The 25,957-nt window shown below is 54.9% G+C and overlaps 1 protein-coding gene across 7 annotated transcripts; it reads left to right on the forward strand.

Annotated features, from left to right (window-relative positions):
• The first annotated feature begins 117 nt into the window (after nucleotides 1-117).
• SLC5A9 (solute carrier family 5 member 9) lies at nucleotides 118-25,536 on the forward strand. 7 transcript variants are annotated; one of them, XR_009049282.1, is made up of 16 exons: nucleotides 257-436; nucleotides 4,417-4,635; nucleotides 6,601-6,672; nucleotides 9,425-9,529; nucleotides 9,833-9,997; nucleotides 11,416-11,521; nucleotides 12,347-12,427; nucleotides 12,754-12,959; nucleotides 13,152-13,287; nucleotides 13,758-13,865; nucleotides 16,372-16,522; nucleotides 18,064-18,232; nucleotides 19,603-19,818; nucleotides 23,215-23,392; nucleotides 23,942-24,424; nucleotides 24,594-25,536. XR_009049282.1 is itself a non-coding variant. In XM_057710231.1 (15 exons), the coding sequence occupies exons 2-15, from the start codon at nucleotides 4,495-4,497 to the stop codon at nucleotides 24,148-24,150; spliced, it is 2,043 nt and encodes a 680-aa protein (XP_057566214.1). In that variant the 5' UTR covers nucleotides 118-224; nucleotides 4,417-4,494; the 3' UTR covers nucleotides 24,151-25,536. The 7 variants fall into 7 exon arrangements, 6 of the variants coding, with proteins under 6 accessions (XP_057566214.1, XP_057566201.1, XP_057566222.1 ...); XM_057710231.1 differs by lacking the exon at nucleotides 257-436 and adding an exon at nucleotides 118-224 and having other exon boundaries at nucleotides 23,942-25,536; XM_057710218.1 differs by having other exon boundaries at nucleotides 23,942-25,536.
• Nucleotides 25,537-25,957: the final 421 nt, after the last annotated feature.

The following is a 25,957-nucleotide window of genomic DNA, read 5'->3' on the forward strand; positions in this document are numbered from 1 at the left end:
CAAGAGTTTCTTCCAAGCTCCAGACAAAGCTCACGTTTCCCGTGTCAGCCCCACCCCTCTTCTTCGCTAGAGAAACCTGTTTGCCGGGTATGTGGGGACAACAGCACAGCAGTCCCAGCAGCTAACTCTGAACTGTGGGCTTCACACCTGACCCTGGGGGCCTGGAGAGCCCTGAGCCCAGAGCAAGATCTCTTTCCTGGGACAACATCAGGCAGCAAGGACAGGTGCTGTCCCTCAGAACCCCAGGCCCAGTGGGCTGGAGTGGGTTTTCAGGGCCTGCCCACCACCTCACCTGGGGGAGGAGCCAGGCTGGTCCACGTCCTTGACTTGAGCTGTCAGAGGCCAGGCCAGAGGTACACCACGCTGGGGAGCTGCTGCCCGGAGCTAAGACCGAGACGCTGGGCCCCAGAGGTTTTGTCCACGCCAGGCTGCCCAGGTAGGGGTCTGGCAGGGATCACTTAATGATGAATGTGCTTCCTTCCTTTTCTATCCTCTCCTTTCTCCATCCCCGGGTCTCCATCACCATTTTTCTCAGTCTTACCCTCCATATAGCAATCCTTTCCTCTTGGAATTGAGCCTCTAGCCTGCCCGCATGAGCCCTCCATCCTACCCTATTGTGTGATCTGGACCTGGGAGCAGTCCAGCTGCCTTGTCCCTTTGGTGGCTGGGGCGGGAGGCCCCGTGAAGAAGTGAGTGCCTATCCTGGCCTGCGCAGATGGAGTGGTTTTCTCCTCTAGCACGGCTCCTCCTCCAGGACCAGGCCTTGCTCTCCTCTCTCTGCCCACTGCAGAGAGCACAGAAACTGCCTCCCACAATGCCGGGCACCACTGAAGTTGTATTCTTGGGAATGGTGCCCCCTGCAGTTGTGCAATGGGACAACCACGACAAAGGGCCCAGCCCAGAGTGTGTTCAGTGAGTGACTGGGATCGATGAAATGAGATTGCATTTGGATTTGAATTGAGAGGAGCAAGTGAAAAAAACAAATAGCATCACCAAGCCATGTGGGCTGAGAGAGCAGTGGCAGGAACAGGGCAGAGGTGGCCAGGGAAGGAAGGGTGGCTGAGGGCTGGGGTGGCAGGAGAGGGGACTTACAGGTCTCTGGAACCAGGACCCAGACCCAGTGGGGCTCCTGTCCCCACAGGACTAGGAGAAAAGGGACGTGCGATGCAGCACAGCGTTTAGAGTGAGTCAGGCCTGGATTCAGAACACAGACAAGGCACAGCTGTGGGACATCACCAACGAGCCTCAGCTTCTCTCCCACCTACAGGACGGGGGCAAGAGAACCAGCTCATCCAGTTAGTGTAACAATCGTGATGGTATTTGAGGTGTGATCCATCTGGGCTTCTGCCACAGACTGGTAAATATCAGGCCTTACCCCTCATTGTTCTGGAAGAGGAAATTCTCAGCAGGAAGGTTGGCAGCTGAGAGTGGTTTTTCAGGAAGAGCTTGCAAGTAGCCAGGGTAGGGCCGGCCAGAGGAACAACCCAGCCTGTGCTGGTTTCTCCCTGGGGCTGGGAGTGCCCCAAGGAGATGGGGGTGCCCAGGCGGCAGCATGTCCCTTCCACATGGGACACTCGGGTTCCACGGCGTGGGTTGGTGGGCTCCCGGGGCTGAGGGCCTCTGTATTGTCAGCATCTCCTCCTCACGCTCAAGCTCGCCTCAGAGCTCCATTCCCTCAGCCAGAGGCCTTACCCCTGACTACCCTGTTTACAGAGTCCGTCCCTTTGGGATTGGAGCAAACCCAGGACTGCTTCTCACCCACGGCTCTGTGTCAGGGATGAGTATATGCAGGTGCCGGGAGCTGAGTGGAAAGACCACCAAGGGCTAGGGGCCCCTAACGTGGAGGGTCCCTGGGCCATGGCACAGTGGTCAGGGCAGGGACCCAGGGAGAGGAAGCCACGAAGGTCTGCATGCCTCCCGCTCAGTAAGAGCAGCCCGGACCCTGTCCTCTCCATCCTTTCAACTAGGTGCCCATCTCTGCCTAAACCTCTGTGCCAGCTTCATGCATGTGGCCCACACCTAGTACACGTGTGCACGCACACACATACACACATATATCAGGAGAACATGCATTCTTTGCCCAACCCCAGGGTACAGGCCAATCCCCCACTGACAACTCCTATCCACCCCAACGGTGGCAGAAGCAAGGTGGCCACAGGCTCCTGCCCTCTACGTGCTTCAGGCTGAGGCAGACCCTGTCCTCAGTGACCCCAGCTGCGGGGATGATTGTATAAAATATCCAGGCCCCAGGTTGGGGGCTCAGGGCTCAGCGATACTACAAAGTCTTGAGCTCTGAGCAGAGGCTTTACGATATCTATTCTGGTGGTTTCAGAGCCTTCCCCACCCCCTCCCACCCCCACCCTGCCCCCGGCATTTTCTGGGCTCTGGATGGCTACGTTGCCTGGTGAGCTCACAGATGAGTTGAAGAAGCCTCTGAAGAGCAGCTGAAGTGAGCCCAAACCTGCTGGCTTGGGGTTAGGTGAAATGTGTGTGTAGGGGGGGAAGGGGGCATAGGGGCTCAGCCTCAGGCACCTGTGAGGGGCGACTGGGGGGCAGGGGCACATGGGCAGCAGAACCCCGAGGGCCAGGGTGGGCCCTTTGGGTGGTGGGTGCAGGAGGAAGTGCAGCCTCAGGTCGTCTGTCCCCCTGCTACACTCACCTTGCCTTCTCTGGAAGAGCGATCCGTCTGGGAGCGCCCTCTGTGGTCCAGCAGCCTGAGCTTAGACCTTTCCCTCTCCCCCTGGTCAGTACCTGAGGATGCGGCCAGCCTTGTAGCCACAGCCCCTCCGCACAGCTCACCCCCAGAGAACATGGGGCTGAGCATCTAAGAATCCTGGTCCTTCCCATCTTTCCAGTGATGCCAGTGCTGGTCCCGTTTCCCCTGTCGCTCTGGCTGACCTGAAAAACTCTCCTTCATCTTTAAACGTGAGCAGGAAGGACCCTTCCTCTGTAAAGACTTGGAGCTGCAGCTCTGCCTTTCTGGCCTCGGACGCTAACAGGCGCTGGGCTCCACGGAGCCCCCCCCCCCCCCCACCGCAAGCTGGGACTACGCTGGCATTCCTCCCAACCCAGTGCCCCACTCCCTGGGCTCAGCATGGCCTGTGCCTGACGTTCTGGGACAGGGTGCCAGGGCGCTAGGGGAGAGGGGGTCCCAGGGCCTGTGTTTCACTTCCCTTTCTCCAAAAGGGGAGGGAAGAGGGCCTGGCCCCCCACGCTCAGGCCTGGAATCCTCATAGGGTGCTGAGTGGGGGTGGCAGCCAGCAGGCGTCCTTACCTGCTGCCCTGGCCTGGACCCCCGGCTTGTGTGTGTACCTGGGTGCAGAGCAGATGCTCACAAGACTGAAATGCCCCAAGTTCCACCATTTTAGAAGGACAGTAAGAGCACGCCTGTGCGTCTGGTTTCTGGGCCCTTTGGTGGTTGGTATCCATTTCTTGGTGTGAACCCCAAGAGGGTGCAGTCACTCACGGTTTACAGAGGGTCTCAGGAGTGCATTCCAACCTCATCCCAACCTCAGTGGCACTGTGAGGCCACGCTGAGGAGGACACCAGGCTCAGTCACTTAGCAACCTGCCCACGGTCGCTCTGCTGTTGGGTGAGACATGCTGTTGGGTGAGACATGCAGTTGGAATTTAAAAGTAGGCTGCCCAGGACTCAGGCCAGCCTGAACCCCCATCTCCTGACTCCCTGTCTCAGTGCATCTGCATCTAAGGGCAGATGGTCTTCCCTGGGCCCAGGGTGACCTCTGCCCTTTTCGGGAGCACTCACTTGTCACACACAGGGCAGGAGTGTGCACCCAGCAGATGTGAATTCTAGCCGTGCTCTGTAGCTTGGAATAAACCATGTCTCTGTCCAGGCCTCAGTTTCTTACACCGTAAAAAAGGGCAAATGACACCTGGGTGGGTTGGAGGCGGGAGCACATGACACGGTAGACCCTTTGCAAGGGTCACAGCAGACCCCCCACCTCCCCGTGTCCCTTCCACTGGGCATAAAGAAAGTGCATGGATCTGACCATTCAGAAACCCCGACTCCAGACCCGGCTCCACCTTTACTTCCCTGTGTCCCTTTCCCTCCCGGTGCCTCAGTTTCGCCTCCACACAAGCAGGAGCTTGAACACCTTGATTCTGAAGTCCCTGCCAGTCCAGGCTGCCCAGACTCTGCTCACTTCCTCCTGCTCTTCCTCCTACTCCTGCTCTTCTGGGGTTGGAAGTGTGCATGTGTGAGCGTGCAAGTGTGTGTGAGCGTGCAAGTGTGTGTGAGCTTGCAAGTGTGTGTGTAGTGGGGTCAGAGAAAGGGAGAGAGGCCTACGGAGCATTGGGCTGGCAGTTAGGGCAAAAGGGGGGCCAGGACTTTATGTGCCAGTGAGGCTCAGGGCTTTCTTATTGACCAATGGCTCTCCAGGCTGTTTAATCATTAAAGGAAAGGAATGAAGCCAGGGGCGCCTCAAAGTCCAGCCTGGTGGTGACTGAGGAGCAGCTGAGCACTGAGCTGGCAGCAATGGGGCCTGGAGTTTCGGGAAATGGGGTCAGCACTGGGACAGTTCCCCGCTCAGCGCCGGGTCCGGGAGTCAGCCTGCACGCCCAGGACATCGCCGTCCTGGTCGTCTACTTTGTCTTCGTCCTTGGCGTTGGAGTCTGGGTGAGCAGCCCGGAGGCTGGGGGTGGGCAGGGGAGGCAGAGGCAGGCTCCCATCAATGGCTGGTCATGGAGCTGCGGGCAGGGGTGGGCAGGAGGAAGGAGTGTCCAGGAATCACGGCGGCCGATGTGGAAGGACTTTTTAAGGGATCATCCTCGGCAACCCCTCCTTTTAGAGATGGGCAACTAAGGCCCAGAGAGGGGTGTGACCCGACTGATCTCACACAGCGAGCCCAAGGCAGGCCAGGCCTGAGCCCCAATCTCCCCACTCCCTGTCTCTGGGCATCTACTGCCTTTGGCCCCACACATCCCTGGCCTCCCCGAGTCCCATTCCTGCCCTCTTCCCCGTGCTGGGATCCCCAACTCTGCAAATGCTTGACTCCTGGCCCTACCATGTCCTCCACTACATAGCATCTTGGCAAGGAGCCGTGCTTTCTAAAGGAGCTGGGGTGCGCGTGTGCTCACGGGAAGGGAGCCAGGCAGATCTCAACGTGCTTCTCTTCTCCATTGTTCACTGGAGCCTCGGTGCCCTGGACGGGGGCGAGGCTTGGAGGTTGAGGAGCCCGGAGTTCAGATGCCAACTCCAACAGTTAGGGCTGAGTGACCCTGGGAACATACGGAGCCTTAGTTTTCTCATCTGGACAATGAGAGTATAAAAGACTATGCGGTAGAGTGGCCCTGACGGTTTAGGAACATGATGCATTTAAGTATCTGGCATGGTGCCCAGCACATAGCCTGCAGCAATAAATGACTGCTGCTATCTCTGCAGAATTCCAGGGAAATGCCAGCACCTTTAGACTTCGCTGTGAGGCAGAGAGTAATTTGAGCCCCAGCTGGTCACTTACAAGGGTGTGGCAAGGTCAAGAATCCTCCCTGGGCCTCAGTGTCCTCGTCTGTAAAGCAGGATGAACAGTCCCTGCTTCCCAGGCTGTGTGAGGAAGCGATGGGCAAACAGAGGCTCTCTAGCTCCTGGGAGGCGGACGCCCCTGAAAAGCACCGACTCCTCTGTGACTTTGGACAAACTGCTTCCCATCTGGGCGCCCCAATGTCCTCATCTGCAACGCAAATTCTTTCTGTTCATCTGTCCTCCCCCAGGACCAGAGGTGATATAGGAAAATGCAAACAAAGGCTTGACAGGCAGCGATCCCGGCACACCAGTCCTGCCCTAGTGACTAATCTATCACCTTCTCTTGGGGGAAGAGAAGGTTCTTTCAATTTCCCTCTCTCTTCCCCTCCTTCGGGTATTTCTCCTGTCTTCACACCCAACCAGACACCTACTGGCTTCAGCATCTTAATAACGGCTTTAAGTGTATCCTCCCCTCCCCACTGCCCTGTACTCACCCCCTGCATCCCGAGAGAAAGTTCTCAGTCCCCACCCACGTTCAGTCTTCAGAGTCATTCATCAAACAGGCCGCTGCTGACCACTCCCCTGCGCAGGACAGCATTTGCTCCAGTCTGACTTCAGTGTGGGGCAGGAGATGCCCCCGAGCAGAGTCCTGCCTCTGCCTGGGGCCCAAGGGCTGTGCACCCTCCCAGCCCCCGGAGTGGAGTTCCGCTGGGCGGTCTCCCTGCCATGGTAACCTGAGGATGAGACCCCAGCTCGTTTCCTGAAGCAACGGTTGGATGGAGGTCGGGATCGGGCACACGTGCACAGTGAAAATACTCTGGGCACATGCACAGCGCCGTGCATTCATGAGGGCGTTTCTCACACACACGCACACACACACACACACACCCCCCATTAACTCCTTTGTTCTTTGCACCAGCTCTGGGCAATGAGCAGGGAGGCCCAGAGAGGGGAGCTGACCCCCCCACTCCAAGCCATGTAGCTTAAGACGGTGAAACCTTCAGCCCCAGCTCCCACCGCCTGTGTCCCCACAGCACCTGCACCGAGGGGCAGGGAATCTGGGACGGAGGGCAGAGCCTGGGCAGGCTCGGGAAGACCTCACTCTCACCATTTCCTTTCCAGTCATCCTTCCGTGCAAGCCGAGGGACCGTTGGCGGCTACTTCCTGGCGGGGAGGTCCATGAGCTGGTGGCCCGTGAGTTGACCTTCCTCCCTCCCCTCTCCCCCCCTCCCAGTTCCCGCCTCACCTTCTCCTGCCTGGACCAAGGCTGCAGCCTGCAAAGGGTTTCCTGGCTCTGGGCTCCTTCTCTCCGGTCCAGACGCACGGGGCCACCTGAGAGATCTTGCAAACACACAGTTGGGACCTGTGTCCACTGGGCGCCTCCCGGGTGTGGGTCCCAGACCAGACACTGGACCTGCAGAGCCCACCCAGCGACGCTCAGAGCTGAGCCAGGCAGACAGACGGATAAACAAGGTGACGGCTGCTGAGCTGGAGGGAAGCATGGGGCCTGGGAGCGCTTGGAGGAGGCCTCTAACCTCCAGACAGTGGAAGTGGGATTAGGAAAGATTTTCTTGGGAAAGTGACACATACATACTCAAGAGCAGTTAAATGAGGGAAATTCTAGAGGTGAAATCCCACCAACCACAGGAACTGACCCTGAGGCCTTTGTGAACCCCAGTCGGGTCTCCCCACTTATCCCCTAAGCTGACTTCCTCTTCCTGAAACAGGACAGAGGCAGGTGAGCCCTGCCTCCAAACTAACAGTGGAGTCCTCAGCCCTGGGGGCCGCACACGTCACACACGGCACGTGTGCGCACACTCTCACACACACCTGCACACTCACACACTCACACACACACCACCAGCCCTCTGCACAGCCCTCTCTTGGTTCTCCCCACCCTCCCCACCCACCGCTGGTGACGGACTCACCAAAGAGCAGGGGAGCCCCGGAGCCTGCAGGGTTCTCTGGAAGGGTGAGGTGTCTGGGACAGGGAGAGGTGAGCACAAGAAGCATGACAGAATCCCCAGGGATATGGGGGGCTGTGGGCCTGCCAGCTCACAGGGACAAGGACAGAGACAGGGTCCTTGGTGCTGCCAGCCACGCCCACCCCAAATCACAGCCCTGGAAATGAGTCAGCAGGAGGGACAGAATCAGGACAGAGCATGTCTCCTCTGGTCCATTCGGGAGAACGAGTAGGGGCCAGCCTCGACATTCAGTTCTGCAGAGAGCAGAGCACCGGGGTGTGAGGAAACCAGAGGCCTCTGAGCAGGAGGGGGTGCCCCAAAGATGGAGATGGAGCAGGACGTGGGCATGTGCGCCCCGTGGGAAAGAGGATGTGGTGGTGCCCTCCTCGGGGGGACGGGGCTGGAGCTGAGGCCCCTGCGCTGAGAGCGGCTTCAGCCCAAGGCCAGGGTAGAACCAGCCATGAGTGAGGGAATCTTGATCACGCGGCCCCGCTGGGACGTGTCTGCTGCCTGTGGTGATTGTCCAGTAGCTTTGCTCGCTTCCCTCCTCAGCCAGTTCTGAGACGTGCCTTGCTCCCCTGCCTGTGCCCCGAGAGGAGTAGGGTTGGGAGCTGAGGGCAGGAGAAGCAGCACCACCCCGTGGGGTCCCCTGACGGCCTTGTCGATGTCTCCCTGAGCGATGCGCTGGGGGCCCTGGGCAGGGCTGAGAGCAGCCCCAGGAGCCTCTTCCTCCAGAGTAGGAGGCTCCGTACTCCCTGCTGTGACTGGGTGGTCCAGCTCAGCCTGCAGCATCCCCAGGACCACCTGAGGGAGGGAGGGAGGAGTATGTGCATGTGCTGTGCGTGTGCAGGGCCGGAGCAGGGCTCAAAGTCCTCAGCAATTTCAGGCCTTGGTTATCACTGTACTGCCTCTTCGCTGAATGTCTCAGTACTTCCCCTTCTTCTCACTTTCTACTGCCCAGCGCCACGATTTTATTAAGGTGGCAGAGGGTACAAGACTGGCTCTTCCCCTCCAGCCCCCAGTCCCTCACACCTCCCAATTAAGGATCCCATCGAACAATAAAAGATAACACTAATGAATGCTAAGTAACGCCCAGCACACATCCAGTAGTGATTGCAGGAGACAGGTGGCCAGGGCCGCAATCCTCATTCTGTCCCTTATTAGTTCTGGAACTTGAGCAAGTTATTCACCTGTGCCTCAGTTTCCCCGAATAGAATGAGGATGATAACAGAACCTTCCTCATGGGGCTGTCGTGAGTTAATGTATTTAGAAGAGAACCAGACACGTGGCCAAGCTGTTCGAGTACGGACTGCTATGACCGTCGACGTTATTTAACTAGCGTTGCCTCCTGTTGCCTCGGAGTAGTTGGCTGCCTCCTGGAGAAAAATTAACTCGACTCAGAGGCTGGCCCGGTCTGTGCTCAACCCCGCGGCTCCTCCCTCTGCCTGGCCCTGCCCTGGTGCCAGGTGCCAGAGGGCCTCCCCTCGCCCTCTCACGGCGGACTCCCCTTCTCCCTTCAGCTTCCTTCTCCCTGGAGGCCCTTAGATCCATGGCCTCAGAGCAGAGCTTTACCCTCCTTACATGGACCCTGCTTCCCGTGGTTTCTCTTCTTTCCCACTTTGCCTCTCACTCACTGGGTGACCTGGAGCCAGTGACTTCAGTTCTCCTAACATTAACTCCTACCTCTGTAAAGTGGAAAGATTAATACCCATCCCTCGAAATATTTGTGGAGATTAAGTGTATTAGTGCCTATAAAATGCCTAGCACAGCGCCTGGCATACAGTAAGTACCTAATAAATGTCAGTTCCATTCCTCCTCTCATTGCTCCCTGACTTCGTCTCCTCTCTCTGATCTCACATTTCCTGAGTTCAGGTTCTACTCTCTCTCTGCTCCTTCCCAGCTCCTGAAACTCATAATCCTGATTTCAGATTGATTCAGATGAAAACTGACCCTTGACACTTTACCCCACTTGTGCCTTGCAGATTGGAGCATCTCTGATGTCCAGCAATGTGGGCAGCGGCTTGTTCATCGGCCTGGCTGGGACAGGGGCCGCTGGAGGCCTTGCTGTGGGTGGCTTTGAGTGGAACGTAAGAAAGCTGGCCTGGAGGATTCTCAGGGATAAAGGGGGTTTTAACCCACCCCAGCCCACCCCATCCCTGGCCTTAGTGTGAAAAGGAACCTCAGAGGTGCTTGGAGAGGCTGCATGGTGAATCGAGAACCCACTTTACAGATGAGGAAACCAAAGCCTGGTGGACCTCATCGGAGGCCATGAAGGACTGAGATCAGACCTCTGGTCCCTTACCTCCCTGCCCAGGGCTCTCCTCTGCACAGACTACCCCTCCTTCATCTGCATCTAGAACATAGATCCCTTCTTCTCCCCACTCTCCCAGGCAACCTGGCTGCTTCTGGCCCTTGGGTGGATCTTTGTCCCTGTGTACATTGCAGCTGGTGTGGTCACGATGCCACAGTACCTGAAGAAGCGATTCGGGGGCCAGAGGATCCAGGTGTACATGTCTGTCCTTTCTCTCATCCTCTACATCTTCACCAAGATTTCGGTGAGTACCTGCTCCTGTGTGGCCGCCATGTCTATCTGAAAATGTTAGTAGAGGGCATGGCTTCTTGCTGGATGGATGGATGGATGGATGGATGGATGGATGGATGGATGGTTAGGTGGATGGATGGATGGATGGATGAATGGATGGATGGATGGATGGATGGATGGATGGATGGATGGATGGATGGGTGGATGGGTGGATGGGTGGTTGGATGCATAGATGGCTGGGTGGTTGGATGGAGAGATGGCTGGGTGGATGGATGGATGGATGGATGGATGGATGGATGGATGGATGGGTGGATGGGTGGGTGGTTGGATAGATAGATAGATAGATAGATAGATAGATAGATAGATAGATAAATGATAGATGATAGATAGATAGATGATAGATATAGATGATAGATAAAGGAGAGTAGAAAGGGAGAATGAATCCACACCCCTTCCTCTCATGCTCCCCCTCAGCAGTAGGGTAATTAGAGACAAATGATGAATGTTTGAGTGAATGAGAGTTCCTCATTCCAAAGAACTCACAATCTAAAGTTCATCCACTCTTCTATCCTGCCATTAGTTGATTTTTCTTTCAGCACCGAGCATTAATTGCTTAAAATGTTACCATAAGAAAGGGCCTAGTCTTCTGTTGACATAAACTCAGAAGAAAAACCCAGGTCAGATGCTTTGCCCGGGTCCACACAGAGCACTAGCTCTGGGACGAGCACTAATGTTCGGCTTCTGTGGCCTGGTCCGGGCCTCTCGCATCTCTGACACGTAGCAGCCCCTGTCATGGGTCACGGAACACTCATTGAAAAGGACCAGCAAACATGCCCTGGAGGGAACTGAATCATTCAGGTTTGCCAGGTCCAGGGCTGGGAAAACTGCAGTCTCTCCTTCCACCAATGGTTGTAAACAACCCTAAATCAGCTCTGGCAAAGGCTGCCACCCCAAGTCCTCCAATAAACCCAAACATGTGGGTATCCATGTCCCGTGTCATCTGTGCTGGGGCGCCTGCCCATCAGGTCAGCCGAGGCCCAATCCGGCAGCTGAGTGGGCCGGTGCCCCTTCAGGGAGCAGTCGGGGACCCTCTGGGTCCCCACCCTCTCCCTCCAGGGCCTCTTCCCGCTCCCTCCCCGACCCCAGCCCCTGCCCTGCTTCCTCAGTGTGCCACTGCATCCCTTCACCGCCAGCACGTGGCCCGGCCCGGCAGTGCCGCCAGACCACGCGGTTCTCAGGCTCAGAGCTGTCTGAGGTGCTCCTCTGCTCTACAAGCCCCCCGGCTTCTCAGTGTCTGCAGCCCAAGCCCAGCCTCCTGAGCACGGCATGAGGGCCGACAGCACCTGGCATTGCTGAGCGGGAAGGTGACATACCCTGGTGGCCATGCAGAGAGCCTCGGTGACCAGGTCTCCTGGGTTGCTGTCTCTGCAGACTGACATCTTCTCTGGAGCCCTCTTCATCCAGATGGCCTTGGGCTGGAATCTTTACCTCTCCACGGTGATCCTGTTGGTGGTGACAGCTGTCTATACCATCACAGGTAGGGCCGAGGGGAGGTCACATTGGGTGTGGGTGCCGAGAGTAGAGACAGGGAGGTGTGGAGAGGGAGGCTCCAGATGACACAGAGGTCCAGGGAGGGACAGAGAGAACAGTGACTGGGAGAGTGAGAAATGGAAACAGGAGGGAACAAAGAGAGAGGCAAACAGAGATACAGAATCAGAGGAAAAGACGGAAAGGCTCAGCACAGCAGAGAGAAGGGGAGACAGGAGGGGCAGAAACAGGAGGAAATGGAGCCAGCCCGAGAGAGCCAGGGAAGGAGGGGCACTAGGAGATACAGAGACTGACATCAGGGAATCGGGTGGAGGCTGGGGGACTGTCCCCAGGGCTAGAGTCACTGCCGGATGGTCCAGACAACAGCCACACGCACCCACCTTCTCCCATCTCCTCCAGAGCCTCTCACGCAGGCATACAGGCCTGGGCGCCTGGGACACGGGCTCCAGCAGACTTACTCCTGGCAGAGACAGCATGGAAAGATGGGGGAGTTTAAACAGGCATTGGGGTGGGGAGGAAGCGGGGGCCTCCTGGTGGAGCTAACAGCACAGCAAAGAAAAGGACTTGGGATATTACCAGACAATGGCCAGAGGCCATCAGGACAGAAAGAGCGGCGCCTGAGGGCCTGTGACTGTACCAGCCTCCACCTGCCGGGTGGGCCTGAGGAGCACGAGGGAGGGGAAGGCGGTGACCAAAGTCCACCCGCTGAGGGCTCCGTGTGTTCTCTGGTCTCCCCAGTGTGGCCCAGCTCAGGGCGGGCACCCCGAGAGGAACCCCCTGCGGGTGCTGACGAGCCCTCTCCTTGGGTCCCCAGGGGGCCTCACGGCCGTGATCTACACAGACACTCTGCAGATGGTGATCATGGTGGGGGGAGCCCTGGTCCTCATGTTCCTGGGTAAGAAAGAGTCCTGCATACAACCCACTCTCCCCTCTAAATGCCTCTCTGATCTGTCTCTGGCTGTCACCTCCATGGTTTGATTGGAACTTTGCAGAGCACAGAGCCATGTCCCCGCTCCAGGCCAGGGCTCCCAAAGAGCAGGATTCTCTCGACTCCAAACCAGCGGTCTTGAGCCTGAGCCTCACATCCCTGTCTCATTCCCAAGCCCCGCATGAGTCCAAGCTCAGGGACCCCACACAGGACTGGGATCCAGGGGGTGGGGGCATATGACAAGCCCAGTGGGACCTCAGGGCTGTTTCACTCCCAGTGGTCTCTCCCCACAGGCTTTCAGGAGGTGGGCTGGTACCCAGGCCTGGAGCGGCGGTATAGGCAGGCCATCCCTAATGTCACAGTCCCCAACACCACGTGTCACCTCCCCCGGCCCGACGCCTTCCACATGCTCCGGGACCCCGTGAGCGGGGACATTCCTTGGCCGGGCCTCATTTTCGGGCTCACGGTGCTGGCCACGTGGTGCTGGTGCACCGACCAGGTGATGCCCTAACCAAGCTTGGCCCACCGTGAACTGGGGTGGCTCCTGCGGGCACACTGGACATGTGGGTGCACAGAGGGTTGGGACTGGTTTGGGAACGGGTATGGGGCACAGTGCCCATGCTGGGGCTCGCCGGGGCTGCAGGGAGCCGGAGCCGGCCCACGTGGCACACCTGTACCGCTGCCTTTCCAGGTCATTGTGCAGAGGTCTCTCTCCGCCAAGAGTCTGTCTCACGCCAAGGGAGGCTCGGTGCTGGGGGGCTACCTGAAGATCCTGCCCATGTTCTTCATCGTCATGCCCGGCATGATCAGCCGGGCCCTGTACCCAGGTAAGAGCTGGTCTCCCTCTGGGCAACGCTGGACCAGAGCAGGGGCCACACACTTTCTATTAAGAACACATAGTACGTACGTTAGGCTTTGTGGGCCAAACATACAGTATACGTTTCAATAGAAGAAACGTCTATCTAAGTGTCACTTTAAAATCCTGCTTTCTCTTTGTAAGGGAAAGACCAGTTGAGACATTCATGGTGCCTTGAAAGGATATTTGCCTTTTATTAAGATATAAGACCTACAACCCAGGGAGTCTATCAGGCTTTACAGGGTAGTGTGTGATTGAGAAATTTACCAGACACCGCTAAATCATAAGACTCAACATCCACCTGCCCTTTGACCCTCTAGACACTGGCCTCTGCTAGAGTCACCAGTGAACACTTTCCTCATAGGGTTAGAGAGCAGGTATTGGGCCAACCAGAGAAGGCATGAGATGATTTGGCTCTAACTGCCATCACTTCTTCTGCAGATGAGGTGGGCTGCGTGGATCCTGACGTCTGCCAAAGAATCTGTGGGGCCCGAGTGGGATGTTCCAACATCGCCTACCCCAAGCTGGTCATGGCGCTCATGCCCGTGGGTAAGTCCCATCTCCCCGACACCATGCTTCACACCAGCTTTCCAGCCTCATTCAATTCCCGCTGGCCAAGAGGGATTAAGGATGGACATGCATTAAAGATGAACATGGATAGGAAGAGAAAATGAAAACATTCACCTCCGCACCTGGCTTGCTAATACACACACACACACACACATCACAAGCATCTGCAGGGCACTGCTCTGTGCCCTGGTTCTGGAGATGCAAGGATAAAAGGCAGGCCTCTGCTTTTGGGCCCCATGAGTCTGCAGGGTACCCAAGCAGAAGATACAGTACAATGTGACACGTGTGGGGACACAGTGGGCCTGAGGGAGCCCTAAGGAGGCACCTGACCCACTTTGGGGGAATGTGGAAGCGAGGAAATGCGGGAATGAGTCCTGAGGAACATCTTAGGCAGACAAAGGCAGAGGGGTGTAGGAAATGTCATTCCGGAGAGGAGGGGCCGCATGCGCAAAGGCCCCGGGTTGAGAGAGAGCATGAAGTCTGAACCGAAAGTTGTCAGTGTGGGCTCCGATGCAGGAAGAATGAAGACCACCTTTGTGGGGAGGACGTGGTGGCCACACCCCACTGTGCAGCGTGGCCTTTACTCTGAGGGCAGTGGAAGGTCACTGGGGGCTTCAGGCCAGTGTGCATGATCGGCTGTGTGCTTCAGAATCACTCTACACGGAGGGTTCAGCTTAGGGGGAGTCAGAGAGGTGATTACCGAGGGGTTTTCAGTGGTCCAGGTGGTAATGGTGGCTTGGACCAGGTCAGGGGCTCTAAGGATGGACAGAAAGGGTTTAAGGGTGATATTTGTTAGCTAGAATTGGCAGGACTTGATGACGGATTGTATTCGAGGGACAAGAAAGACAGAGGGATCCCAAGAGGACCTGCAGGTCTTGGGTTTACAATGATATTGAGATTGGGGTGATAGAAAGAAAGGCAGGTTTATGGAGGGACGTTGAGTTATTCCCTCCCTCCAGTAGAACAAGAAATGAATCAAAGAAATAGTGGAGATGGGGGTGGAGGCCCAGTTATGACCGAGCATCCACAGAGGTACTGGCTGAGGGAGGTGGGGTGGGAGGAAGGCACAGGAAGGGGTCCAGGATAACTCAGAGGTGTCATATCATTAAAGGAAGCAGCAACAGCCCTGAGGAAGATCCTGGCCTCGACTGGGGACACCTTGGGTCTTCCAGGGAGGCGTGCAGGAGGTGGTTAAATATTTGAACTGGGGGGAAAGAGGACTGGGGTGGGGCTGGCCAGGGAGTCGTGTTTCTAGATGCTTCCTCATCAGAATCATAGAGACTTCAGATATCGGGGGCCCCCACCCTCCCTTGTTACAGGTGGAAAACAGACCCAGAAAGGATCAGGACTAGTCCAAAGATCACACAGCTAGTGACTTGCAGAACCAGGAAACAAACCCATGGCTTCCGACTGTGGAAAACAGTAGGGAGGTCTCTCAAGAAACTAAAAGTAGAACTACCATAAGACCCAGCAATTCTACTCCTGTGAGTATATATCCAAAAAACCCCACAAAAATACTAATTCAAAAAGATACATGCACCCCAATGTTTATAGCAGCACTATTTATGTGGAAGTAACCTAAGTGTCCATCAACACATGAATGAGTAAAGATGGTGTGCATATATACAATGGAATGTTATTCAGCCATAAAAAAGAACAAATTTTGCTATTTGCAGCAACATGGATGAACCTGGAGGACATTATGCTAAGTGAAATGTCAGACAGAGAAAGACAGATACTGTATAATATCACATATGTGGAATCTAAAAATACAACAAACTAGTGAACATAACAAAAAAAGAACCAGACTGACAGATATCGGGAAGGAACTAGTGGTTCCTGGAGGGGGAGGACATTGGGGTAGGCGACAGAGAGGCACAGATTATCAAAGCCTGCCTTACGTGTACTGTACAACACGAGGAATATGGCCAATAGTTTGTAGTAACTGTAAATGGAAAGTACCTTTAAAATGTGTATCAAAATTAAATAATTAATTAAAATAAAACATTTAAAAAAATCCAGGGCTTCTGCTTCCCAGGCTGAGGCTTTAGCCCGGTACCATACTGTCAATGAAAAAGGTACAAAACACTGGAAAAAAGCACTCAATAATTAATAATCATGCTCCTCCCCACCAGGGCCCACTGTCTACAAGGTTTAAAATCCAGACTGAGATATCCAAGCTGCAGAGAACCTTAAAGATCACCTAGTCCCTCATCCCTTAATGGTGCAGATAAGGAAACTGAGGCTCTGGGAGGCAGATGACTCGGCCAAGGCCACAGAAGAAGGCAGTGGCAGAGCGTGGCCAGACCCGGCCTCTAGCTCCATGGGCCTCCTGCATTCCTGGATAGGCACCTCATTCAACGCCTCCCCAAACACTTCCCCTCCCTTAAACTCCTGACTCTGCTGGACGCTGGCAGCCTCCATGGTTCCTGGCAGAGCCGGCCTTAAGGGGCCAGCTGTCCACAGAGACCTCGTCTCCCCCCAGGTCTGCGGGGCCTGATGGTCGCAGTGATCATGGCCGCCCTCATGAGCTCACTCACCTCCATCTTCAACAGCAGCAGCACCCTGTTCGCCATTGACGTGTGGCAGCGCTTCCGCAGGAAGGCGACAGAGCAGGAGCTGATGGTGGTGGGCAGGTGCGCTGGCCCCTCCTTCCCGAGCACCCGCTCCCTGTAGGCAGACCCCACCTCCCCTCTCCTCCCTGCCCTGGGTAACCCCAAGGAGATGTGACTGGGTCTGGTCCCTGGGTCCCAGCGCCAACTCTACGTGACCTCAGGTAAGTTCCTCCCCAGCCCTGGACCACTCCGCTCCCTCCAGAATAAGGAGAAAAATCTCTTCCCCGCCTGTTCAGCTTCATCTTGGAACTGATCAAGAGAGTAAATGAGAGTAGCTGACAAAGCATTTAATCAATGAAAGATGAACTGTATAGATGAGAGGAAGTCAGCAATGTCTTCCTTCCAGTGTCTGCCAGACCAGCTCTGGCTGTCATCCCATGATAACAGAAAGACTATTCGCTTGCTCCATCAGACTCACCCCGAGCATCCATCCTGCGTCATACCTTTGTGCTAGGGACACAGGGGCGGCTTATATGGTCCTTCCCTGAGGGTGCACACAGTTCAAGGAGAAAGGCAGAAACACAGGTAATGCAGTGAGGTACCTGCCCTGATGGAGATGTTCACAGGAAGGTTGTCTCCAAAGGATGCAGAGCTTTGAACACTCAGCTGAAAAAATTTGAAATTTATCTCATAGGTATTCATTTTATGCTTTTCAAAATAAAACTTGGTGGCTATTTTTTCTTTTTCTCCCTAGGTTGGGGATTTATATTGGGTTGGCCAAAAAGTTCGTTCGGGTTTTCCATAAGATGTTACATAAAGAGGCCCTTTCTGAAATCTTTGCTTCATAATTTAAGGCTCTATAACTCATGTTTCCGGACTAATGTGCTCATTCCTCCCCTTTGGTAGATGGTCCTTGAGTTTAGATAACTTGCTCTTTTCCATCTCCCTGCCTCTGTGCTCCCTGCCCGCTCATCTGTGTGCCTCGGCCCTACGCACAGGGACTGACCATCAAAGGATCTGAGCCCGGGACAAGTTGTACAAAGAGGTGGGGGATAAGAGGGGAGTGAACGGCAGGAAGGCCATTTGGCAGCTGCTGCTCTAGTGTGGCCTGAGAGAGAGAAAAAGCGAGGGAAAGGAGAGGAGAGGACAGGTGTGCAGAATTCTTTTCTCTCTTTCCTCACCTGCCAAGTCTTTCCGCCCCTTTTTTCATCAGTCAGTGAGGTTTGGGCGCCATCTCCTGGCAGTATGCATTATTGCACCCAACACGCCTAAGAAAAGTTCTTCAACCAGAGACCATTTACTGAGGTGGGTGGTGAAGGGGAATTGTATGGATTTCTTCCTGCAAGCAGATGGGCTACACACCTTCAAAGGTGTGTGGACCTTTAAATTAGAAATTTAATTTAAAAATTCTGGGGTTTTTGTATTCTGTAATTCTAATATTCTGGGATATTGAGTCTAAATTTCCGGAATCTGCATTGGTGATCTTGCCTTCCAACAGTCTCTGATTCAGCGACCATGCGTTTGCCTCCTTTCTGCCTTCCCGGTGGCCCACACCACCTGCACCCGCCCCTCTGCCATGCCACCCTGAGCGCTCCTCACAGTGCCCTGTGCTCTGCCGGCAGAGTGTTTGTGGTGCTCCTGGTCGCCATCAGCATCCTCTGGATCCCCATCATCCAAAGCTCCAACAGCGGGCAGCTCTTCGACTACATCCAGTCCATCACCAGCTACCTGGCCCCGCCCATCACTGCCCTCTTCCTGCTGGCCATCTTCTGCACGAGGGTCACAGAGCCCGTGAGTGCAGCAGCGCACCTGTCTCTCCCAGAACATCAGAGGGTCCGGAGAGCTAGTCTGCCCATAACCTGGACCGCCCCCTCCAGGCTTCCATCCCCCCATCGACAGCATTGGGTCTAGATTTATTCATTCTCGCAACAAACGTTGATCAATCCCATTATGGAGGCTGGGGGGATGCGATGGTTTACAACGTTCACATAGGTCTGCCATCACTGGGCCAGCGGGAGGAAAGGTGATTCCATGTGCAGTCACAGCAAGGTATCACGGCTGCTATGAGAGCAAAGAGCAGAGGCACCTAAGCTGTGGGACGCCTGGGCGGGGGTCAGAAGTGGCATCTGAGTTGAGATCTGAAGGATTCATGGGAGGGGAAAGAGTGTTCCAGGCACGAGGAACAGTGTGTGTAAAAGCCCAAGCAGACGGGAAGATCTCCAACACGGTAAGGTTCTACATGTTGGCAAAATAATAGCAAAGAGGATGATGAAACAAAGTGTGAGCTTACAGGGGTGCCTGCCCGTGCTCATTCATGAAACTGCACTGAAATCTAACAGGCCCTGGGAGGTACCAGGAGGGTAACCTTGGTCACTCCCCAGGATAGCCTAGAAAAGACAGGCCCAAACCCACTGGCCTGGGGAGGCAAGGACGTCATGGACATGATCGCACAGGGGCCACGTGAGAGCCCAGGGTCATCATAAAGGAGACCATAGAAACCCCACCCCCAGTGGAGTAGCTAAGCCAGGCCTTTGCTGGGTCTGCTAATTGCAGAGCTCGAGTCCCCCTGCTGACAAGCAGAGTGCACACCAGGACTCAGTTGAATTCTGGAGGTTTCTATTCATTCCAGAGTTTTTGAAATTGGGTCTGCATCTCATTTTTGAAAATATAAGCCTTCTGACACTTACATACGGGGAACAGGTATAGGTTAGGGTCCAAGAGTGCTACAGAGAAGATATGGGAGGTGCCAGAGCTTTTCTTTAAAAATAAGAAAGGAAGAGCTCTAATTCTGATTTCTCATTTATCATAACAGAAAGTTAGGGAGGAAGATCCTGATTTTCCCTGCTGATTACAAAAGCAAATTCCATTCTAGTTGAATATTAAGCATCTATCCTTAGTACTCATTAATTTACTTATCATCGTATGTGAGTGGGGTCGAGTCACTGCTTCAGTCATTGTTCAGCCATGGAGCCTAGTCTATCTGACTGCAGAGCCCGTGCCCTTTCCAATACATCACTCTGCCTGCCTTTAGGTTAAGACAGAGCCTTGGCATTCATGGGAGCTCACTCAGGCAAACTCGCGAACACCGTGACAGACCGTGGCGTTTAGCTTCCTGGGGTCTCCCGCCTGGATGCCAGCCCTGGTCTACCCTCTCTCTGCAGGGAGCCTTCTGGGGCCTCATGTTTGGCCTGCTGGTGGGGCTTCTGCGCATGATCCTGGAGTTCTCGTACCCAGCCCCAGCCTGCGGGGAGGCAGACCGGCGGCCGGCCGTGCTCAAGGACGTCCACTACCTCTACTTTGCACTCCTCCTCTGCGGGCTCACGGCCATCGTCATCGTCACTGTCAGCCTCTGCACAACCCCCATCCCTGAGGAAAAGGCAAGTGGAGTGCTAGACTGAGGTCCCCCAAGTGCTCGCCTACTCCCAGTGCCTGGAATTCCACCAACAACTTTTACATCTGTTGTGGTCACAGATGTCTGGGGATGGCAAGCTCCTTGGGCTGTTCATTCCCAAGTGAAGAGTAATTCATTCAATTGGAAAATTCCTCAGCAGGCACCTACTCTGTGCCAGGCACCGTACTGGGCTTTCAAAGACGAATGGTCCCTGCCAGTGACTGTCCATGAGGAGCAGGGATGGGGGCGGGGGAGGGGAAGACCCAAACCAACAGTTACTCTACCAAGAGAAAGTGCAGAAGGACCAAGCTCAAAGGAAGCATAGAAGGAGAGGCAGTCACCCCCGGGGCGGGGGTGGGGGGGGGGTTCCCTGACAAGGTCACTTTGAGTTCAACCCTGAAGAAACAGGTTTATGAGAAAAGAAACAGTCTAGCAGAGTAAGAGCTCAAATTGAAGTCCTCACCCCTCCCATGCTGATGGATTTACCAGTCCTCAGACACTGATGCTCAATCTTTTGAAACCATTTTTCTTTAGAGCAAAAGGGTATTTGTTTGCTCAGGCTGCCATAACAAAGCACAACAGGCTGAGTGGCTTAAATGACAGAAACTTATTTTCTCACAGGTTTGGAGGCCAGAAGTCAAGGTATCAGCAGGGTTGCTTCCTCTGAGGCCTCTCTTCTTGGCTCACGGTTGGCCATCTTCTCTCTGTCTTCACGTGGCCTTTCCCCTGTGCCTGCCTGTGTCCTAATCTCTTCTTCTAAGGACACCACTCATATTGGATTAGGGCCCATTCACAAGACCTCATTTAACCTTAATTACCCCTTTAAAGATCCTCTCTCCAAACACACACTCTGAAGTAGGGAGGTGGTTAGGACTTCAACATATAAATTTGGGGGAACAGTATTCAGCCCGTAACAGAGCCCATGCCAGAAACTGATCCTTGAAACACTGAAATAATAACACTCCTTACCTTTAGAGTTTGCGAAACAATCTATACCCTTCGTTTCATGAACTCCTACAAACTAGCAGAGTATTGTGAGCCAAGTGAGCTCAGGTGAGCCAAGAGGCTGACTTCCCTGGGGGCTCACTCCAGACATGACCTCCCCCCACTGCTAGATCCTTCAGCTTCCGCACTGTCCGCTGTCTCATTCCCACACCGAAATCCTTCCCCATGATAAATCCCCTCCCTAGTGACCCAGTGTGATCTATGCTTTTAAAAGATCACTTTGAGAGTTATGTGGAGAAGGGATTACAGAGGCAACGTCAAATGCAGGAGACTAGTTAGGAGATTTCTGGAATTGTTCAGCCAAGTGATGATGGTGGCTTGGACTAGAGTCCCTAGTTGCCATGGTCGGAATGTTTGTATCTACCCCCCCCGACCCCAAATTCATATATTGAAATTCTAATGCTCAATGAGATAGTATTCAGAGTTGGGGACTTTGGGAGGTGATTCGGTCATGAAGGTAGAGCCTTCATGAATGAGATCAATACCCCCATAAAAGAGACCTCAGAGAACTCCCTTGTCCCCTTCTGCTATGTGAGGGCACAGTGAGAAGTCTGCAGCCTGGAAGAGGGCCATCCCCTGACCATGGTGACACCATGATCTCAGATTTCCTGCCTCCAGAACTGTGAGAAATAAATTTCTGTTGTTTATTTAAAAAAATAAAATCCCTTCCCTGGCTCCTGTTCTCCTCCAGGTACAGTTGTCTCCCTCTCTGACCCTCAACAGCAAACTTTGAGATGAATGGTCTCCATCCCCAGCCTCCACTTCCCTCTCATCTACATCCCAACCCACTGCAGTCTGGCTTGGGTCCCACTGCCCTCTGGCATTGCTCTCACCAAGATCCTCAACAACCTTGCTACTAAAAATCAGTGGTCACTTCCCCATATTCATCTCAGGTGAAGTCTGAGGAGAACCAGACGGTACTGCCCACATCCTGCATCCTGGAAACCTCTCTTCTGCTCATTGTATTTTTCTTCTACCCTTCTGACAGCTCTGCTGCCATTTTCATGGGATTTTCTTCCCACCCCTTAAATATCATTGTTCTTAGGGACCCACATATGGCCTATAACCCTTCTCACCCTGCACTGGCCCTGAGCTATCTTATCCACACCCATGAATTTAACAATGATATGCATAAAGATGAAACTCAGTTCTCTATCTCTGAACAAAACCCCTCTCCCAAGATTCAAACCCAAAATCCAACTTGGTGACATAAAGAGACACCATGTGCTGCTAGCGACACACAGTGTTGGTAGAGCAAGGAAGCAGCCCAGGCTCTCGTGAGCCAGAAGAGAGACACAGCTGGGTGCTGGGTGCCTGGTGCAAACTATCCCAGGAGAGGGACCCTCATGCTGCACTGCTGTTTTTTGTAGGAATTTAGAGGCAGGTCAGGGGTACATGGTTCAACATTGTAACAAAGAGCTGCCTGGCCAGGAAAAGAGCCTGTTGGAAAGGAGACAGTTCAGAGGTCAGGTAGTGATGGTTGGGTCCAACTGAAATCAGCCAAAGAAACTGCTGTGTTCTCTGCTGAGCCACCAAAAACGGAAAAGCCCCCAGCCGTCCAGAAGCACAGGTTTGCTTCCCTCCCCTGGATGTCTCTCCTCTGAGGTCCTACAGGCTCTTCAAGCTCATGCTATTTGTGTGTGGATGACCGCCTGCCCCTGACCCCAGCCTTTCTCTCTCTCTCTCTCACTCCCACCATCACCAAGCCCACTCTTCCTCCTGCCCGCTCTAGCTCCCTGAGGGGCACCCCTACCCCTCTGATGGTCCAGGGCAGCCCCGAGAGCCACGTCAGCCGCTTCCCTCTCCCTCACCCGCTGATTTGATCAGTCACCACGGCCTGCAGATCTCACTCCTTAGCCTTGAGACTGTCCCCTCCTATGACCTCAGAAGCTCTATTTATTCCTGTTTCACTTTTGCAGTCTCCAGGCTGGATCCCATCAGTTCACTCCAAGGGCTCTTCCTAAAGCCCAGAACTTAGCCTGTTCCCTCTGCCTGTGGTGTGCAGCCACTCTCTACCGCCTACTAGTTTCATTTAGTATCAGCTCCCCAGCCTGACCTCGGGAGCTGTTGGCATGGGCACCGCCTGCCTGTCCGGCCTCGCTTCCCCCTGTCTCTGAGCTCCAGAGGTTAGGGTCCAGGCCTGACTCGCTGTGTTTTCGGCCCTGACACGAGCCCTGTGTGGGGCAGGTGCCGGGAGTTCAGATTTTCCAAGGACGGGGCATTCTGGGCTCAGAGCCAGGCCACCTCCTCCAGCCCTGTGCTCCTTTCTTGTTCTCCTCGCTGCTCTGCAGGCCTCCTGGGAAGAGGCCCCCTCTCCTTCTACAGCCCGACTTCCCTCCAAAGGTCCCTGAGCTGAGTCTATTTGCTTTCCCTCCAGCTCGCTCGCCTGACGTGGTGGACACGGCACCGCCCCCGCCCTGAGCTGGAGAAGGAGGCCTGGGAGAGAACAGCAGGGACAGCGGACACGGCAGGGACAGCAGACGTGCCATCTGGGGAGGGCCCTGCAGGGGCTGGAGGGGCAGAGAACCCCAGCCATGGCCGGGAGCAGCCTGCAGGTAGGCTGAGGGCACATGGGGGGGAGTAATGGGGACGGGCACCAGGGGTCCCCAAAGACCCCATCTGGGGGGGTCATTGAGGATGGGGTCTCTAAGATAATCCCAAAAATATCACCCCTCCTCCCTTCCCACATGGCTATTAAACTAGTAAGGCAGATGGGAGCCGAAATATTGCCCTCACTCCTGATAAAGTGTAGGTGCAAAGATTTGGTTTACATCACGGGGACGTGCGCTTCCTCAGGCTGAGCTGCTCGGTCCTCATGCAGGGAGGGGCGTGTGCTCTTAACACCCCGCCCCCTGCAACACAGTGATGCTTCCGCTAGACGACGGTTTGGAGGTTCAGTGTGGCACCCCAGCTCCGCGCCCAGCGTGCGGCTTGCACCCCAGCTAAGCTGGCCTTTCCACCTGCCTCTGCTTTCTTCTGTGAGCCTCGATTCTTTCTTGGGTTTCTCACCGTCTCTCTCCTCGCCCTGCCCTCTCCAACCTTTCTCAAACCTCGCCCTGCCGCTCCCCTGCCTTCCTCCCCCCACTCGGACTTCTGTCCCTCAGCCCCACGCAGGTCCTGGGGACAGCTGCTCTGGGGCTGGCTGTGCGGGCTCTCGGCGGCCCCGGAGCAAGCGCTGAGCCCCGCCGAGAAGGCCGCGCTGGAGCAGAAGCTGACCAGCATCGAGGAGGAGCCGCTCTGGAGAAGAGTCTGCAACGTCAACGCCGTCCTCCTGCTGGCCGTCAACATCTTCCTCTGGGGCTATTTTGCATGATTCCGCAGGCCTGGCTGAGCCAGGCCTGGCAGGCGGGAGATAGCCTTTCCTCCCACCTCGCTGTCCACACCGAATCCTCAGAGGCTGAGTCTGCAGGAGCCCCTGAAGAGCACACCATCCAGGCTGCACACTGATGGGTGGAGCCAGGAGGCCCAGAGAGGGCCCTGGGCCTGGGTCAGGCCACACAGCAGGACTCGCACTGGGTCCCGGGCTTCAGCTGTCTCCACTACAGTACCTTTCACTCCTACCTCAAAAACACTGTTTCCACCCTCTGGTGAGTCCATTCAGGAGCTTTCACTTTGCATGTGTCATGAGGTCAAAAAAGTGGACTATACAAGAAAAAGTGGCAAGAAAGATGCAAAAATCTTCGTGCATCTTTGCTCACTCATATCCCTTCCTTGTCCCCCTTCTCTCTCCTTTACTCTCTGGCTCCCAATCTCCAGTCACCTATTTCCAGCAGGGATCTCCCCAGGAGGGCCTTATCCTTTCATTAGCGGCTCCATAGTGATGGCTGTCAGACCAGAAGGAATGAGGGACCAGGGTAGAGGGTAAGCATGGTAGCAGATGGCATTTGGGTAGGGAGCTCCCCCTTGGCACTACTCAAATCTGCCTCTTCCTACCCTCACATCCAAACGTGCACCAAGTCTCCAAACGTGCTCCAAGTCTCCAGGCCTTGAGGAACTTGAAGGCCAGCTGGAGAGACATGACTTGCTGGAGACAAAAGGTATCAAGACTGGCTGCTCTGTGCTCCGAGCAAGCCCTGCAGAGGGGCAGCGCGGACAGCCTAGGAGCCCCTGCAGCTGCGCCTGTGCCCCCTCCCTCTGCCTGCCAGGCATCCGGCTACCCTGAAAACACAGGGACCTTGCCTGGGTGTCCCTCCTCCAGGAAGCTGCCCACAGCTGGATCAAAGTCCCATTTCTGCTCCCATACCCCCTGGACCTGCTTCTGTAGCAGCACTGATCACTGTACTGTGAGGTTTACCTGCTGGATCAGACTGAACACTCAAAGGAGCGGGGACCAAGGATGGCGTCCCAAGTGACTTTGTACCCAGAAAGTAACAGATGTTGCTTTAGTAACAGTAAAAGTTGAACTGGTAATTCTCCAAAGTCCTGGTAGGCTTTGCACTGTGGCTGGCTGGGTGGGGAGGTGCGGAGCGGGCGGTGGGAAGGAATATCCTCTCAGCTGGAGTTTCCACGCTGAGTCTCAGATGTCTAGAATGAAACCGCAGCCTTGTTCCATTGCCAAAGACACCTGTGAGAATGTGCCTTCCTTTTTCTGTCTTCCTGTCTAAGCTGTCCCTGCTCTCAGGGAACCCTCTTTAATGCTGCCTTTGATCATCACTTTATGCTAATCACTCATAACTGAGTACAAATAAAATTCTTGTTTTGAGGGTTTAAATACATCTGAGTCTATGAATACCTCCTATTGCTGCTGCCTCCACATTTCTGTGTCCACTGACCTTTCCTTGTTCTGTGTCACCTCACACGGCTGTGCTGTCCTCACTATTCCCCAGTGACCCTTACCGGGAACTATGCTATTTCCCCTAATTTCCCCCAAACCATTTACATAAGGCATTTGTGTGCAACCGATTACACTGAAGGTCTGGAGAGGGGAAGAATTGTAAACCACGGAAGCACAATTTAAAATTAAATACTGAACACCCCTTTTCCCCAGGGTTCCTCAGCAGCCTGCTATGAGAACTTCCCACAGGTCTCTCCGTGTTCAGCCTCCCGCTACTCACCGTGGTCCCCAGCCCCGCTCCGTGCAGCTTCTCTCACGTGTCCCTCTCCTCCTTTCTCTCTTGAGG

This window comes from Hippopotamus amphibius, chromosome 1 (genome assembly GCF_030028045.1).
Source record: "Hippopotamus amphibius kiboko isolate mHipAmp2 chromosome 1, mHipAmp2.hap2, whole genome shotgun sequence".
Taxonomy (NCBI): Eukaryota; Metazoa; Chordata; class Mammalia; order Artiodactyla; family Hippopotamidae; genus Hippopotamus; species Hippopotamus amphibius.

Coding starts and splice junctions, on each gene's coding strand:
- SLC5A9 (XM_057710231.1), top strand. CDS start 4,495: ATGGGGCCTGGAGTTTCGGGAAATGGGGTCAGCACTGGGACAGTTCCC. Junction 11,522..12,346: donor AGCTGTCTATACCATCACAG/GTAGGGCCGAGG, acceptor TTGGGTCCCCAG/GGGGCCTCACGGCCGTGATC. Junction 18,233..19,602: donor GCACGAGGGTCACAGAGCCC/GTGAGTGCAGCA, acceptor CTCTCTCTGCAG/GGAGCCTTCTGGGGCCTCAT.